Raw genomic sequence first — 18,261 nt, 5'->3', positions numbered from 1 at the left:
GGGGGGCTGTGGTCGCAGAGTACTGGGGAAGAAACCTCAGGTAGTAACTTGTCATACCCAGGAAGGAGGCGACCTGGGCGGCCGAGCTGGGCTCAGGGATGGCCTAAATGGCGTCCACGTTGGATTGTAGTGGAGTTACACCGCTCGCTGACAGCCGGAACCCCACGAAGTCGATGGCTGGCACAGAGAGGACACATTTCTCAGCATTGAGAGTTAGCTTGTGCTTGGACAGGGCTGCGAAGACCATGTTAAGGTGCTTGTCGTGGATTTCACTGGTGGGCCCGTGTACCACTATATCGTCCAGATAAATGGCCACGCCCAGTATGCCAGCCAGCACGGAGACCATGATTTTCTGGAAGCAGCTAGGGGCGGAGCTGAGACCGAAAGGCATCCTGGTGTAGCGAAACACTCCTGCATGTGTCACAAAGGCTGTGAGGTTTCGGCTGCTGGGGTGGAGGGGCGCCTGTAAGTACCCCTGTCTGAGGTCGAGCTTGGAGAACACCTCAGAGCCATAGAACTGAGCAGTGAGTTCTTCTGAGGTGGGTAGTGGATACTTATCAGGGACCACTGCCTTATTTACTGCACGTAGATCGATGCAGACACGCAGGCCCCCCGACTTCTTCTTAGCCACCACGAGGTTTGAGACCCAAGGTGACGCGTCCACCGGTTCAATGATGCCAGCTTCCAGCAGTTGTTGCAGCTCGGCGGAGACCCCATCACGGAGAGCCAACGGGATGCGGCGCAGTGGTTGGATGACAGATTTCACAGCAGGGTTGAGGAGAGGTTGATGGGTGAAGGCGGAGAGGCAGCCCAGCCCCATAAACAGCGATGGACACTTCTGCTGCCAAGGTGTGGCGACAGTCAGGATTGCTGCCCCCCTTGTGTCTAAGAGGGAGAACCCCAGAGCGGAGAACAGGTCCAGGCCCATCAGGTTGGCCCCACGGCGTGCCACATGAAAAACTGCATTGGGCACCAGCTTGGTTCCATAGCGGACAGTCACTTGGAGAGAGCCAACCAGATCGATTTTGGAGTCACCATACCCACAGAGGACAGCTGAGGGTGCGGACAGTGGCAGTGAACCGAAAAATTGACTGTAGGTATCAACATTCAGGAGAGACACACTTGCACCGGTGTCCAACAGCAGGGGGATGCACACATCATTAATGTTGACTATGCATGATTTGAATGACACTGGCCCAGAGCTCACCTTGTGAATGACGGCGATTGAAGACTGGGGGGTGTGGCCCTCTGACCCAGCCGGGGAAGATCGACAGACGTTGGCAAAGTGATTGTGCTTACCGCAGCTACGGCATGTCTGGCCACGGGCAGGGCAGTTCTGAGCCCTTGAAACATGAGACCGAGACCCACAGTTACCACAGGACTGTTGAGGGCGGGGCCGAGAACGCCGTCGTTGCAGTTGCAAGACGTCCCCAGTGGAGTCGGCGCCCGCCTCGCTCTGGTTGGGTTGCGTCCCGAGGGGCAGCCGTGAGTAGAGGGAGGAGTCGTTGGCAGCTTGACTGGAGGTGGCCACTTGCTGTGTATTTAGCATAGCAGCACACTCAGCTGCTCCCTCAACCTGTAGTGCGATGGTAATTGCTCTGGACAGCAGCAGATCGTCTTTTTCCAGCAGGAGAGTCTCACGCACCTTTGCGTTGTTGGTGTGTTCGATTAGCTGGTCGCGAACCATCTCGTCCTGAAGCGCGCCAAACTTGCATGAGCCAGCTAGCCCTCGCAAATTAGCTACGTACTGCCGCACAGACTCACCAGGCAGTTGGTGTCGCTGACGGAATATAAATCGCCGAAGGAGGGCACTCTGTGGAGCAGCGAAATGGGTGCTCATAAGTCCCACAGCTTCGGCAAAGCTTGTGACGTTCCCCAGAGTCCCGAGCACACGATGACCCTCTGCTCCCAAGCAGTGTTGCAACAGAGCCGTCTTCCTAGCCTGGCTCACGTCGTCGAGCCCTGAGGCGATGGATGTAATTTTCAAAACTATGTAGCCAGCGAGTCCATGGTACCGGAGGCTCGCCAGGTAATGCCAGGAAGGGGGCAGGTGGTGGGAGGGAGATATCAGCCATCCTCGTCGCCAATATTGTATTTTTAAATCACGTCAGGACACAGCGCTGTCGCTCGACACAACCTCTCCGCGGCATTCTTTATTTAGACTGCTCCAGCATCAAAGGCAGACCCGATCAAAACAACCCAGAGCCCGCAGGCATCACCAATCGATCCCAGCACAATAGAACAGCACCAAATCAAATGCAGCACTGTCGATGTGTGCATACATAACAGTCCCACCTCCACCTTGAACCCATCTGTCATTCCAACCACACACCTCACCACTGCCACACTGCCCTCATATACATATCCTGCACCACTCCTACATACGTCTCTGCCGTTCCCGACTTCCTCATACAATACCACACCTCCTCTCTCGGCACCCTGGCGTATGCTTTCTCTAAATCTACAAAGTATGACTCAGCACGACATTATAATAAATAAGTTATCAAGACGTAGGGTAAATTTAACATAACAAAATAGATAAATGAATAAAAAGACAATAAAAGTAATTAAACAGAGGTACGCATAAAATTCAAGTTTCTTCAAATAGTTCTTGTAACATACTAATCGTATGAACACATTTCTTATTATTTATAAGTTGGATAGACCCAAAATGCTTTGAAAGACTCAAATGATGGGCGAGACCCTCAGCAGAATTAATAAGTTGACAGTTTGCTGTAATGGGGTGCACGATAACGACACAGCCTATAAAATATAATGCTTAATATCTCGAAAACCTTCAAAGCACAAACGATGATTTTTGCGGCACAAATCAGCACAAACGAATGATAATATTTGTGTTCATGTTCTGATTACACGGGGTGCCAACTTCACGGAGGTTTGTCCACCCCTTGGTGACGGTAATGCGCCAAGAAGAAGACGAAGAATACGAATACGAAGACGAAGCAGAAGAAGAAGAACAAGAAGATCAAGAATACGAAGCAGAAGAAGACGAAGAAGAAGCAGTAGCAGAAGAAGAGGAAGAAGCAGTAGCAGTAGCAGAAGAAGAAGAAGAGGACGAAGAAGAGGAAGCAGAAGAAGAAGACCAAGAAGAACAAGAATACGAAGAAGAAGACGAAGCGGAAGAAGAGGAAGAAGAAGAAGCAGTAGCAGAAGAAGAGGAGGAAGAAGAGGAAGCAGTAGCAGTAGCAGAGGAAGCAGTAGCAGCAGGTCGAGGGGCTGGCTGGTTGGTTGGAGTTCGGAAGCAGCGGAGAACTTGTGAGTCCAGTAAGCGTCACGTTGTCCTGTGTGTTCAGGGGCTCATGGAAACGGTATGAGGGTTGTGTGGATGAGCTGCCTTTTACCGTATGTATGTGTAAAAAACGGGTTGACTGCTTCTGAATGCAGATGTCGGGTTTTCTTAGTAGTAAGTAGATTAGGCACTGTAGCGTTGTTTTAGAAAGGTGAGATATAAATAAACTTTATTATTATTTTATTTTCGGTTACATGTGCTCACACCAGCGTATCAAAGGGATTGTTCATGTAAACAGAAACCCCATGGGGAAACTGGTAGCTGAACTGAAGGCAGTGCTCTGACTTCTTCCTGTTTCCTCTCCCTGTTAAAGGGCTTTTTAGGGAGGTGTTCTTTATCCCGTGAGAGGGTCTAAGGACAGGATGTTGTGCTGCTGTTAAGCCCACTGAGGCACATTTGTCATTTGTGATATTGGGCTATACAAATAAAATTGATTTGATTTGACTTAAGAAACAGCCATGTATGTGAAGTGTTTTATCGCTATGGGTGTACAGGTCCAGGTCGGGGTAAACGTAACCCGAATAAAAGGGTAACATTGCAAAACTGCACCGTCCTCTTCAATACAGTCGTGTTGTCTGGTACGTCAACCCTTGTCCTTATCACCAGTACCCACTTCCTCCTCATCTGAAGCTGGCCGGCTGTGGTGTGAGGGATGACTGTGAGCAGGGCTGACAGATGGCTCCTGGAAAGGCTGCTGCAGGTGTTCTGGATCGTGGCCTACACCTCTGGTGAATGAATAACTAATGCAATGACTGAAAACATCAGTTGACTTGGTACTTCATTCACAAAACCAAGTTGGGTTTCTGCAAGCCTTGAAGCCACAGCCCTCATTTCATTTTTAACATGTGCCTGCACATTGTTTTTAATGACAATACATTGAATTGAATTGATTGTCTTTGTCTTTCTCTCAATTTTCATACAGACCAACAGGTCGAACTTTATGAAGTAATAATTTTTTCATAATTCAGATGTATATTTCTGTCTGTTTGATCTAATCACAATCACAACGTGCCAGTTCATGACAAGCCTTTTTGGTCTAGAATTCACTGTCTGTGTCTGTGTAACAGGTTCCAGAGTTGATCTGTTGGCTCCTGCTGCTGTCACCCTAGAGGAGAACTCTGTGGGCAACATAACAATCACACTGAGGTAACCATATCAACTATAGCATTGATTACCAACATGGCTAAAAGGTGGTAGCCTTCCCTGAGTTGAAAATATTTACCTTCGACCTGTCCACTGAATAACTGCTTTAACCTTGGACTCCTAGGGAGCAAGTTATTGCTTTGTCAACCTGTTTCAATTGCTGTCAACCTGTTGGTCAACTGTCAACCTGTTTGAATTGCATAGCTTTTTTGCTTAGCAGAAGTTCTCAGCACCAAGTGTTCATATATAGTTGCAATCCTGAAGGTTGACAGTTTCTTTCGGTTGATGGACCCTCATGGGGATCTGTGGTAATTGCAGTGGTGTTTTTCAAGCTTGTTTTAAAGCAAATCCGGTCATTACTTCTTGCTAGCCACAGCAACCTTGCTTCTCCCTGAGACTTGAGGCTACCTGCCTTCTTTCGCATTTGGCCACATTTTTTCCCAAGATGGTCCTCATATTAAAATGTAAAATGAGACTTTAGAAAGACGGTCCTGCGTTTTATCACCTTTTGGACTTTCACACTCACGAAATGTCTTTGCATGTGCACAACCAAGCTAGGAGGATAGCAGAATAACAAATAAGCAGAGTTCTTATAAAAAGTTTTTTTCTCAAGCATATTGGGATTTTGGGTAAAGACTGGCTGACACAGTATACTGATTTTTCTTTTTAAACTCTGCAAGCCTTGCCTGAATACATGAAGGATGTGCAAAAATCCCAGATGGTTGTAGACGTAGGTTTTTTTTCTTTTCCCCTTTTTTCTCCCCAATTGTACTTGGCCAATTACCCCACTCTTCCGAGCCATCCTGGTCGCTGCTCCACCCCCTCTGCCAGTCTGGGGAGGGCTGCAGACTACCACATGCCTCCTCCGATACATGTGGAGTCGCCAGCCGCTTCTTTTCACCTGACAGTGTGAGGAGTTTCACCAGGGGGATGTAGCATGTCGGAGGATCACGCTATTCCCCTCAGCCCCCCCCCCCCAAACGGGTGCCCCGACTGACCAGAGGCGGCGCTAGTGCAGGACACATACCCACATCCTGCTTCCCACCAGCAGACACGGCCAATTGTGGCTGTAGGGACACCCGACTAAGCTGGAGGTAACATGGGATTCGAACCGGCGATCTCTGTGTTGGTAGACCACCATGCCACCCGGACATGTAGACATAGTCTTTATACCACTGGATGTCTTTTTGGCATTTTTAACAGATTAAATCATTTTTTGTTTGCTTCAACAGTTCCCCTGTCAACCAATCAGCTCTAATCCACTTAAACATAACCTACAGCTCCAGCCAGAACTATACATCTATCATCACACTGCCTGAGCAGGTAACACAGCCCCTCTGAGACTAAAACTAAACCACAACAATGATCTGGTATTGAGTCTGTATGGCTTTCACATATTGAATTTTGGATTTCGAAATCCAGATTTTTTTTAACTGCTAAGACAAATCTTTGATTGAATAAGACTCAAAGTGTCAAGCGGTGTATCCGTACATAAACAAGAAATTATCTCTTTAAATGACAGCTAAATCCATGAGAAAGGATTGATATTAATCCCTATTTTGTCTTCAATTGTTACTTTGTTAATTCCATTTTATTTATCTACACAACTGACTTTCTGTGCTTTTCACGAATATTGATGGTGACTTTTAATTGCAGACATCTTATTTTCTGTTTACACCAAGAACAGTATTGTCTCCCTGCCTGCTGCCCAATGACGGCTGGGATAGGCTCCAGCATCCCCGCGACCCTGAGAGCAGGATAAGCGTTTTGGATAATGGGTGGATGGACGAAATATTTGAGTAAATTGCATTAGAAGTTAACATTTTTATCCATATTCATTTTAAAGAAAACAGTCTTTTTGAGTAAAAGGCCTGGTTACACCAACTGACTATATAACCAGTTTCCCCACCTGACATTTATCGTAACTGGGCTAATTCAAATGTACATTGGGTGAAATTCTGAGGTTGTTCATTGATTAATGGAGGAATTCAAACTGTAAACCAGTGGTTCTCAACCTTTTTGGGGTCCTGGACCCCCTGCGTATTTTTGATCTACCCTGAGGACCCCTCCACCTGATCTTGGGGGAGGGGGGTTGCAATTTGATAGAAACAGTAGAAACTGCATTTTAAATTGCATTATAGCATTTATTCACTCTTTGGGGCAAAAATAAGAGTTTTCAGTTGTAGATATAGTTAACAAAACAGAATTCTTATGCATTAACTTTCAGATATATGTAACAAAACAGAATATGTATTCAGTAACTTTCAGATATATGTAACAACAGAATTTTTATGCAGTAACTTTTAACAATGCAAACGGGAGCGAGATCTCTTATTAAAATACAATAAATTACACTTGTGAAACAGATGTAATTAGAGAAAAAAGTCCTGTTACTCTTTATAGTTTAGGTAGATAAAGGTCTCAGTCACATTTGAGTAAAATAATCCTATTTCTATAAATGTCATAGGATCTTTTTTTAAAGATATTTTATTTTCACAGACCCCTTGCAATTACACCACGGACCACTAGGGGTCCGCGGACCCCCGGTTGAGAAACACTGCTGTAAACCATCCATAATATTTACCAACTTGAACTTTGTTTTATTGTAATGTCTCTATGCTTAGGCAGTGTCCAAAAACATCTTTAGCAATAATGGGAAGAAGGGCGTCCAGTTTGCGTCGCAGTCTATCGACCTTTCGCAAAGTCCCGCCCCCCTTAGTTACTGTTGCTATGTCCTTCAAGCATTTCAGAACCATCCAGGTAGTAGCCGGAAAACACCAAAACATGAAGGAAGAAATCAGCGCATTCCCAGAGAAAATAAGTGATGTATTTTGGAGTAATTCATCCTTAATATCATCCCGTGAAAGGCAGAAGGGGTTACAGTATGCAGGAGGGACACATTCAGAATATTAACAGTAAAACTGACTTGCGTGGACTCCGGGCTGCCGGGGGCGACTGTAATGGAGGGTAAAGCTTACCGGTCGCAATCAAAGAATTAGAAACCCCATCAACTAATTCTGAAACACATTGTGGACCAGCTGTGCTCTTGCACTGTAGGGTAAGTTACATATTTCAGCTGTTATTGGTATATTTTTGATAATCCATTGTCAACATCACCATATTATAGTGTTGATTTTGGCCAAGATTCCCCATAGCGTTCTTTTATCCAGGCTTTTTCGGGGGTACTGTATGGGCTCCTGGGGGTCGCAGAGCGGCCAGGGACATGCCCCGGGGCCGGGGGAACCGCCCCATGATTTATTTATTTATTTATTTTTACCTTCAGACCAGAACCAGTATTTTCAACAAAATAAGGCAAATGAGATGCCCTCGCGGGCGGGATGACTTTTCCGAACGACCGGTCCCCACCTGGAGCTCACAGAGGGGGAGACACGTTTAAAATAGGCCGGATATGGAGAGGTCAGACTGGCCAGAGACCATCCCAGATGACCCTCCCCGCGGGTCTTTATGCTCTGAAATGAAAGGTGGAACCTGGTTAACCTGTGACTAGCATAACAAAGTTATGTTAGTGGGCTAGCTATCATTAGCTGTCATTAAATGAGGTATCTCTAGCCACAGACTAAGCTGGTTACGTTCATCAGGTACATGAATAATGTTATTTTGTTAGTCAGTAACACGTTGTTGATATGTTAATAATGGTAATAATCATTGTGTGGGTAAAAGTAACAGTAATAATACGTTAGCTATATTAGCTATCAATAATAGCTAGTAGCAAGCTTAGCTTGGAGCAGACAGGTATTTTTGTTGATTTTGGATGGATTAAGCTGGCCATGGGGTCTGCTATACTGCCAAATCTATTGCCAACATTGCGCTTCTTGCGTTCTGGGTTTCGGGAAGGGAAAGAAAATTACACCCCTCCAAACTTTTCACATATCTAGTATCCGATCTGCAGATCCCATAGGCACACCGTTTCAGCATTTTGCTGTGTGTTTGAAAGCTTGACGGACCTCCCTCACATAGAAACCGTTGCTAAGGTAGGATTGGACAAGCACCGTTCTGGGGTGGTACTTTGCGAAAGGTCAATTCCATTGCCTACCAACACAGGGATCGCCGGTTCGAATCCCCGTGTTACCTCCGGCTTGGTCGGGCATCCCTACAGACACAATTGGCCGTGTCTGCAGGAGGGAAGCCGGATGTGGGTATGTGTCATGGTCGCTACACTAGCGCCTCCTGTGGTCGGTCGGGCCGCCTGTTAAGGGGGGAGGGGGAACTGGGGGGAATAGCATGATCCTCCCATGCGCTAGGTCCCCCTGGTGCAATTCCTCACTGTCAGGTGAAAAGAAGCGGCTGGCGACTCCACATGTATCAGAGGAGGCATGTGGTAGTCTGCAGCCCTCCCTGGATCGGCAGAGGGGGTGGAGCAGCGACCGGGACGGCTCGGAAGAGTGAGGTAATTGGCCGGATACAATTGGGGAGAAAAAGGGGGGGGGCAATAATGGGAAGTCTGAAAATACATGACAAAATGTATTTGAAAAGTTGGTGCTAAAGACATTAGCCTATAGGGAGTGTAGTGCAAACATCCTCTACCTATGCTGTGTCACTGACCAACAAAAATAATCTTTTGCCATTCTCACACACGTCCAGGTTGCTGAAGCACTTGGATTCTTCACCACAGTTCAGTCCATAGTGAGATGGGCAATCATTCTTGCATATGATAGCCATCTGTCAGCCATGTTCTTCTGAGTGCACTAAATGCCATCTGTGGTCTTCCCTGAGTACACTAGATCTTCCTCTGCACAAAAACAAACTGGCATGAAGTAGGGCTTTTTCAACCTTTCCGGCCTACCCATTAGTGCCACAAACTACTCAAATACATATTAGGCCTCTGTCAACTGACAGCGTTGCTTATCCAAAGTGGAACAGGTTTTACACTATAATGCAGCTAACCAGTCAGGGAAATCCTGTGGAGCGCTTGTGTAAATGCTCTGATGTCACATTGGTTCAGCACACAATGACTAACACTTGAAGCAATGGAGTCACAGGCCATTATATCCTCTTTTTTTAACATTGTTTTCTTGCTGTTCATAGAAGTTATACTGCCTTTCCAGTCACTTTCCACCGTCTTGTCCACCCTCTTGTCTCAGTTCATTTCAGTTTATGCGTTTTGTCTTGTGTATTAAAGACTGACATGGGTGTAGTTTGTTAGCATTGAGCATATATGATGGCACATATCATGCCTCCTGCAGGTGGTGTATCTGATATCGCCGTGTTGGTGTTGTTCCTGCGACATTATAATCAGTGTTGCTCCAGGGCCATCACTGTAACTGACCAGTCACTTTGTTGTGCTGTCGTGCCTTTGCGACCCGGGGACAAGAACAGTTTGGATTAGCGTGGGTTAGCTATCGCTTAGCTTAGGGTAAGGTTGAGGTTATGTTTGTTTAGCTTTGGTATTGTTGCGGTCTTTTTCCCTGTGTCGCAAAGGCACAACATCACAACAACATGATTGGTCTGTTGCAGTGATGGTCCTGGAGTACCAGTAATTATGATTCAGTGGGAACAACACCAACACGGTGACATCATGCACACCGTGCTCCTGCAGTCTACATGGCGACTCCCAGTGGCATTACAGCGACTATATAAAACCGCTTACAACTTTCTTATCAAACATACTTTTAAATTTTTCTACTGGACTTTCAATATTACAATCTTCAACCCATGTGTTGTGTCATCCAATAAAGAAGCAATACTTATTTTTAACTCTGTTTATTGTCCATCCTCTCACTCTATTACATCCGCATCCCTCTTTCCTGCACTCTCTCCCCCTCACTTCCTGTCTCTCTGTTCTCGCGATATCTTCAACTATACTACACCATGCATGTATTTACATTACATTTACTTGCCCTTTTAAGAGTTAGAGCTGTTTTAAGAGTTAGAGCTGTTTTAAGCGTTGGGGTTAGCTGTTTTAAGAGTTAGCGCTGTTTTAAGAGTTGGAGCTGTTTTAAGAGTTAAGAGTTAGAACTGTTTTAAGAGTTAGAGTTAGAGCTGTTTTAAAAGGTAGAGCCGTTTTAGGAGTCAAGAGTTAGAGCTGTTTTAAGATTTAAGAGTTAGAGCTGTTTTCAGAGTTGGAATTATAGCTGTTTTAAGAGGTAGTTGGAATTGTTTCAAGAGGTAGAGCTGTGTTAAGAGTTAAAGCTGTTTTAAGAGTTAGAGTTAGAGCTTTTTTAAGAGTTTGAGTTAGAGCTGTTTTAAGAGTTAGAACTGTTTTAAGAGATGGAGCTGTTTTAAGAGTTAGAGCTGTTTTAAGAGTTAAGAATTATAGCCGTTTTAAGCGTTAGAATTAGAACTGTTTTAAGAGTTAGAGCCGTTTTAGGAGTCAGGAGTTAGAGCTGTTTTAAGTGTTAGAGCTGTTTTAAGAGTTAGAACTGTTTTAAGAGTTAGAACTGTTTTATAAGTCAGACTTGGAGCAGATTTAAGAGTTGGAACTGTTTTAAGAGTTAGAACTGTTTTAAAAGTCAGACTTGGAGCAGATTTAAGAGTTAGCGCTGTTTTAAGAGTTATAGTTGGAGCTGTTTTACGAGTTAGTTGTTTTAAGAGTTAGAGCTGTTTTAAGAGGTAAGAGTTAGAGCTGTTTTAAGAGTTAGAGCTGTTTTAAGAGATAGAACTGTTTTAAGCGTTAGAGCTGTGTTAAGAGTTAGAGCTTTTTTAAGCGTTAGAGTTAGAGCCGTTTTAAGAGTCACGCTTGTTTTAAGCGTTAGTTAGAACTGTTTTAAGAGTTAAGAGTTACAGCTGTTTTGAGAGTTAGACCTGTTTTAAGACATAGAGCTGTTTTAAGAGTTAAGCGTTAGAGGTGTTTTAAGAGTTAGAGTTGGTTTAAGAGTTAGAGTTGTTTTAAGTTAGTTGGAGCTTGTTCAATACTAAGAGCTGTTTAAAGAGTTAAAGCTGTTTAAAGAGTTAGAGCTGTTTTAAGAGCTAGAGCTGTTGTAAGAGTTAGAGCTGTTTCAAGAGTTAAGCGTTAGAGGTGTTTTAAGAGTTAGAGTTAGCACTGATTTCAGAGTTAGAGCTGTTTCAAGAGTTAGAACTGATTCAAGAGTTAAGAGTTAGAGCTGTTTTAAGAGTTAAGAGGGTTGTTTTAAGAGATAAGAGTTAGAGCTTTTTTAAGAGTTAGAACTGTTTTAAGAGTTAAGAGTTGGAGCTGTTTTAAGAGTTAGAATTAGAGCTGTTTTAAGAGTTAGTTGGAGCTGGTTCAAGACTAAGAGCTGTTTTAAGAGTTAAAGCTGTTTTAAGAGTCACGGCTGTTTTAAGAGCTAGAGCTGTTTCAAGAGTTAGAACTGTTTCAAGAGTTAGAGCTGTTTTAAGAGTTAGAGCTGTTTTAAAATTTAGAGGAGTTTTAGGAGTTAGAGCTGTTTTAAGAGTTAATAGTTGGAGCTGTTTTAAGAGTTAATAGTTATAGCTGTTTTAAGCTTTGGGGTTAGCTTTATTAAGGGTTAAGCTGTGTTAAGAGTTGGAGCTGTTTTAGGAGTCAAGAGTCGGAGCTGTTTTAAGAGTTAGAGCTGTTTTAAGAGTTAGAATTAGAGCTGTTTTAAGAGTTACATGGAATTGTTTCAAGAGTTAGAGCTGTTTTAAGAGTTAGAGCCGTTTTAGGAGTCAAGAGTTAGAACTGTTTTTAGAGGAAGAGTTGGCGCTGTTTTAAGAGTCAGAACTGTTTTAAGAGTTGGAGCTATTTTAAGAGTTAGAGCTGTTTTAAGAGTTAAGAGTTAGAGCTGTTTTAAAAGTTAAGCGTTAGAGCTGTTTTAAGAGTTAGAGTTAGAGCTGTTTTAAGAGTTAGAATTAGAGCTGTTTTAAGAGTTAGAAGCGTTTTAGGAGTCAGGAGTTAGAGGTGTTTTAAGCGTTAGAGCTTTTTTAAGAGTAAGAGTTAGAACTGTTTTAAGAGTTAGAGCTGTTTTAAGAGTCAGACTTGGAGCAGTTTTAAGAGTTGGAGCTGTTTTAAGAGTGAGAGCTGTTTTAAGCGTTAGCTGTTTTAAGAGTACGAGTAAGCGCTGTTTTAAGAGTTAGAGTTAGAGATGTTTTAAGAGTGAGCTGATTTAAGAGTTAGAATTAGAGCTGTTTTAAGAGTTAGTTGGAATTCTTTCAAGAGTTAGAGCTGTTTTAAGAGTTAGTTGTTTGAAGAGTTAGAGCTGTTTTAAGCGTTAGCTGTTGTAAGAGTAAGAGTTGTTTTAAGAGTGAGCTGTTTTAAGAGTTAGAGTTAGAGCTGTTTTAAGAGTTAGCTGTTTTAAGAGTTAGCTGTTTTAAGAGTTAGCTGTTTTAAGAGTTAGAGCTGTTTTAAGAGTTAGAGGTGTTTTTAAGAGTTAGCTGTTTTAAGAGTTAGAGCTGGTTTAAGAGTTAAAGTTAGAGCTATTTTAAGAGATGGAACTGTTTTAAGAGTTTGAGCTGTTTTAAGGGTTAAGAGTTAGAGCTGTTTTAAGAGTGAGCTGTTTAAGAGTTAGAATTAGAGCTGTTTTAAGAGTTAGTTGGAATTCTTTCAAAAGTTAGAGCTGTTTTAAGAGTTAGTTGTTTTAAGAGTTAGAGCTGTTTTAAGCGTTAGCTGTTGTAAGAGTAAGAGTTGTTTTAAGAGTTAGAGTTAGAGCCGTTTTAAGAGTGAGCTGTTTTAAGAGTTAGAGTTAGAGCTGTTTTAAGAGTTAGCAGTTTTAAGAGTTAGAGCTGTTTTAAGAGTTAGAGGTGTTTTTAAGAGTTAGCTGTTTTAAGAGTTAGAGCTGGTTTAAGAGAGTTAGAGCTATTTTAAGAGATGGATCTGTTTTAAGAGTTTGAGCTGTTTTAAGGGTTAAGAGTTAGAGCTGTTTTAATAGTGAGCTGTTTAAGAGTTAGAATTGGAGCTGTTTTAAGAGTTAGTTGGAATTCTTTCAAAAGTTAGAGCTGTTTTAAGAGTTAGTTGTTTTAAGAGTTAGAGCTGTTTTAAGCGTTAGCTGTTGTAAGAGTAAGAGTTGTTTTAAGAGTTAGAGTTAGAGCCGTTTTAAGAGTGAGCTGTTTTAAGAGTTAGAGTTAGAGCTGTTTTAAGAGTTAGCAGTTTTAAGAGTTAGAGCTGTTTTAAGAGTTAGAGGTGTTTTTAAGAGTTAGCTGTTTTAAGAGTTAGAGCTGGTTTAAGAGAGTTAGAGCTATTTTAAGAGATGGAACTGTTTTAAGAGTTTGAGCTGTTTTAAGGGTTAAGAGTTAGAGCTGTTTTAATAGTGAGCTGTTTAAGAGTTAGAATTGGAGCTGTTTTAAGAGTTAGTTGGAATTGTTTCAAGAGTTAGAGCTTTTTTAAGAGTTAGAGCCGTTTCAGGAGTCAGGAGTTAGAGCTGTTTCAAGAGTTAGAGCTTTTTTAAGAGTTAGAGCCATTTTAGGAGTCAGGAGTTAGAGCTGTTTTAAGAGCAAGAGTTAAAGCTGTTTAAGAGTTAGAGCTGTTTCAAGAGTCAGACTTGTAGCAGTTTTAAGAGTTGGAGCTGTTTTGCGAGTTAGAACTTTTTTCTAAGCGTTAGCTGTTTTAAGAGTGAGCTGTTTTAAGAGTTAGAATTAGAGCTGTTTTAAGAGTTAGTTGGAATTGTTTCAAGAGTTAGAGCTGCTTTAAGAGTAAGAGCTGTTTTAAGAGTTAGAGCTGTTTTAAGCATTAGCTGTTGTAAGAGTAAGAGTTAGCGCTGTTTTTAGAGTGAGCTGTTTTAAGAGCTAGAGGAGCTTTAAGAGTTATAGGTGTTTCAAGAGTTATGAGTTAGAGCTGTTTTAAGAGTTATAGTCAGAGCTGTCTTGAGAATTAGAGCTGTTTTAAGAGTTAGAGCTGTTTTAAGAGTTACGAGTTAGAGCTGTTTTAAGAGTCAGAGCTGTTTTAAGAGTTACGAGTTAGAGCTGTTTTAAGAGTCAGAGCTTTTTTAAGAGTTAGAGTTAGAACTGTTTTAAGAGTTGGAGCTGTTTTAAGAGTTAGGATTAGGGCTGTTTCAAGAGTTAGTTGGAGCTGGTTCAAGAGTTAGAGCTGTTTTAAGAGTTAAAGATGTTTTAAGAGTTTAGAGTTGGAGCTGTTTTAAGAGTTAGAATTAGAGCTGTTTAAAGAGTTAGTTGGAGCTGGTTCAAGACTAAGAGCTGTTTTAAGAATTAGAGCTGTTTTAAGAGCTAGAGCTGTTTTAAGAGTTAGAACTGTTTCAAGAGTTAGAGCTGTTTTAAGAGTTAGAGCTGTTTTAGAAGTTAGTGTTAGAGGTGGTCACATTGCAGCCATTTGTTGTTTTTTATAGAATTATATCAAACACCTGAGAATTGCGGAATGGTAAGGAGTCAAATCAGATTATTAGGCATCATAAAATCTTGAAGGTTGAAAATGATTTTCCTTGTATAAGAGATCTGATGATGATGATGAAGGTCAAGTGGTGTAAGTAGTTACACCGCTTGACATTTCAACTCAGATTTGACAAGCATTATTGCTGAAACCTTTTAATAGCATCTGACCTTGAACTCAAGTTTTAAACACATGTTTCAACTGGCCATGTGACGTTGTAAAAGGTTGAATCATCTGATATTTCTAAGACTTACTGAATGTGACAGAACGGTTGATGTATCACTTCCTGTCACATGGTTTTCTTTCTACATAGTGGCTACACCGCCTGACTCTTCAGGAAATAGATTTTGGACAAAGGTTTTTCAAATGGTGATGTTTTAAAGAAAAAACTGCTTCACCACTGTTCTCTTGCAGAATGCTAATGTAAGACTGTCAAACTATTTAATGAATTTTTTTCCCTCAAGAATATCAGATTTTTTTAAACACTTGTTATTGGGTTCCAAGGATACCACCTTTGCGTTTTTTGGCTTTAAGCCCCCCCCCCCCAGAAAATTCCCCCAAAATCAATTTTATTCAGACATTTCAGAGCTATGCTTCACTGTGAAGAAATGATCTTAGATATACTGTAGTGTTGTCAGATTTTGTTTAGATGTGGACATGGAGTGTCATGTCATGGAACCTTGTATGAACGCAAATTGCAGGTATACAAAGGAGTTGGATTAATTTGTATGTATGTTTGATGCCTTTGTGTTTGTTTTTGTTCAGCTGTTGCTGCCAGCAGAGATGACCTCACACAGTTTTGAGGCGGCAGCACATCATGTTGGTCAGGTGACGACCTATCTTCTCAGCAACAACACACATCTGGACAGGTACACTGTTCTGAATATTAGTAGTGCTGATGTAGTCTTCATCTGTTGGTCTATCTCTCCATCTGTCTCTCTGCATCCATCTGTCCATCCATCCGTTATCTACCTGCTTAACTGAGTTCAGGGTCCAGCAGGCCTTGAGCAGAAGGGAGGCATGGTTTCTGGGCAGGTCAGCAGTCCCTCTGGGTGTTAATCCATTCATCTATCGGTGTCTATATTCTCCACTTGGTCGGGTCCATTCACCTAGCATACATATATGCTGCTCCGTCCTGCCAACGCTTCCTACTTCCATGCCCCCAACACCAGAATTTGAATACCTTCTTTGGCCCTAATAGAATAAGTGCATGACAATTTGATTTCATGACACATCAGTATTTTACAGAATTTGTAATAACAACTACTTACTACCACTAGGGCTGTCACCATCATTTTTTTTGTGATCAAATATTTTCTATTTTATCATTTTTTTTAAACAAGACACACAAATGAACAATAATGCAAACAAAACCCCACCCACAAACGAGAAAAAAAAAGGGAAAAAAAGCTACAGAAAAAATTGCAAAAAAGAAACAGCATACAGTACTCGGTCAGTGTTCAGTCAATAAAGTTCTTCAACTCAGTGGCCACAGAATTCCACATGTCTATAGTTCCAGCCCTTGCTCCATGGATCCTTGCTGTCGAGAGCTCCAAATATACAATGTCCAGATAGAGATGACAAATCATCTGGAGCTTTCCAACGCATAGCAACCATCTTCTTGGCTGCTGTGAGTCCCGCAAGCAATAGGCGCTGCTTGATTTGTGGTACATGTAGTGCAGAGAAGTCATTGAGAAGTAATACCGCAGGCTAAGTGGGTACAGTACTCGACAAAAATTGGGACAATTTATCAGCAACCATTACCCAAAACCTTTTCACCCTTGGACATTCCCAGACCATATGAAAGAAGGTTCCAACCACATTCAGCGAACAAAGTGTACAGTTTGGGCTATCAGCAAGTTTCATACAAAACCTCTGTCGTGGGGTGCGATATGTCCGATGTATAAAATTATAGTGTATCTGCTGATGATCTGGATTCCTAGACGCTAAGAGAATACTAGACCACACCGTCTCCCAACAGAACTCAGTGTCCAGATCGGGCACATCTGTTCTCCAAATTGTGTCCAGCGCAAGGGGTTTGTATGTTCTTTCCAGGATACAGCCATACAGCACAGAAACTAAACCCCTAGTACTAACCTTTTCACTAATTATTCTATAAAGTGGATGTACTGGGAGAGAAGAGAGCCACGGCACCCCGTGAGCCTTCATGGAAGCCCTCAAATGAAGATAGAAAAAAAAAAGACCAGGCCGGTAAATCATATTGATTCCTGAGATCCTCAAAAGAGCACAGACCACGGTCATCACACAGATTACCAAGAGAGTGTACACCCCTACTGGACCAGCTATTATGCGGGATAGGACGACGATCAACTAGGAGACCTTGGTTGTAAAATATAGGAGAGCAAACGTTCCACTTAGCGGTGATCTTACATGCCGACTCCACAGATCTCCAGACCGCAACCAGGTGTGATATGATGGGGCCAAATCGTTTCCTATACTGGGCAGTAGAAATATTAGAAAACAGTAAATCTGCTAGTCGTATGGGGTGAACCAAGTTTTCTTCCAAAGATTTCCACGCGACCTCTGCACCAGGATCGAGCCAGGTCGTAAGTGAACGCAAGGTGTAGGCCCAACAGTAATACTTTAAGTTTAGCAGCCACAAACTGTGTCTTAAATGACTCATCATTCAGGAGGGAGGTGTTGAAGCGCCAGCGAGGGGCCTTGTTTAAAGAAGGGCGGATAGAGGCCTTAGCTAACACTGCTTTGTGATCGACAAGGGTCATGGGGACAAGTATAACATTATCAATATTTTGGAATAAGCCCTGCGAAACAAAAATATAATCGATTCTCGAGAAGGACTTATGCCTTGCTGAATAAAATGAGAAGTCCTTAGCAGATGGATTAAACCTTCTCCAAAGGTCCATCACACCCACCTCATCAGCCCACCTTACGAGCATATCGGAGGCCGCCTTTTGGTCATGCGATGCACTACTCCCTGACCTGTCCAGCACATTATTCATGACCGCGTTAAAATCGGCCCCCACAACGAAAGTACAATCGGAATATTTTAACATAGTGACAGTTAAGAAAAAAACATATTCGATATTCGTGGCAGAATTGTACCCATATTCGAATTTGGATTCGAATTTCCACGTAAAAAAACGGTTTTTAAAATGGCAAGACTAAAAATAACCCGTAATTTATTGACCAGTAATTATTTTGATCATGCGTTTTACCATTTGTATCCACAAGAGGGGACAAGCAGACAGACAACATATTTCGGTCGAAATAATTAGTGAAGTTTAATGCAAATTATGAAGTCAAATGTTGCCATATTTTCAAAAACAATTACCACAGAGTATGCTTCTCAAAAAAGTAATGATGTCAATAATCCTCACGGCAATTGGGCTGCATTCAGTGCTGCCATGGCAATGTAACGTATGCTACTAACAGAACGTGGCCTATAAGTAGCCTAGGCAAGCCCACCAAACTAAATAACTAAAATAAATAATAATAGTAATAATAAAATAAAAAATAGTGGGTTATGTGGCCTTTGTAAATACGATTGTACATAGCCTACACATAGGCCTAACTG

The 18,261-nt window shown here is 42.3% G+C and overlaps 1 protein-coding gene across 6 annotated transcripts in view; it reads left to right on the top strand.

The window, feature by feature from the left end:
• Positions 1–3,014: 3,014 nt before the first annotated feature.
• The window catches only part of ctns (cystinosin, lysosomal cystine transporter), a 44,202-nt gene continuing 28,955 nt past the window's right edge, over positions 3,015–18,261 (top strand). The window contains exons 1-5 of one of the 6 annotated variants that reach the window (XM_056277159.1): positions 3,015–3,276; positions 3,805–4,038; positions 4,378–4,456; positions 5,686–5,776; positions 15,471–15,574. In XM_056277159.1, the coding sequence (XP_056133134.1) occupies positions 3,963–4,038; positions 4,378–4,456; positions 5,686–5,776; positions 15,471–15,574 (350 nt within the window). In that variant the 5' untranslated portion in view covers positions 3,015–3,276; positions 3,805–3,962. Of the gene's footprint in view, positions 3,330–3,446; positions 3,462–3,804; positions 4,039–4,377; positions 4,457–5,685; positions 5,777–15,470; positions 15,575–18,261 lie in introns of those variants that run through there. The other 5 variants (XM_056277162.1, XM_056277160.1, XM_056277158.1 and 2 more) reach the window with 5 other exon arrangements.

This window comes from Lampris incognitus, chromosome 3 (assembly GCF_029633865.1).
Source record: "Lampris incognitus isolate fLamInc1 chromosome 3, fLamInc1.hap2, whole genome shotgun sequence".
Classification (NCBI taxonomy): Eukaryota; Metazoa; Chordata; class Actinopteri; order Lampriformes; family Lampridae; genus Lampris; species Lampris incognitus.
Note: the sequence above shows the minus strand (reverse complement) of the source record. Positions and strands in the feature narration are given on the sequence as shown.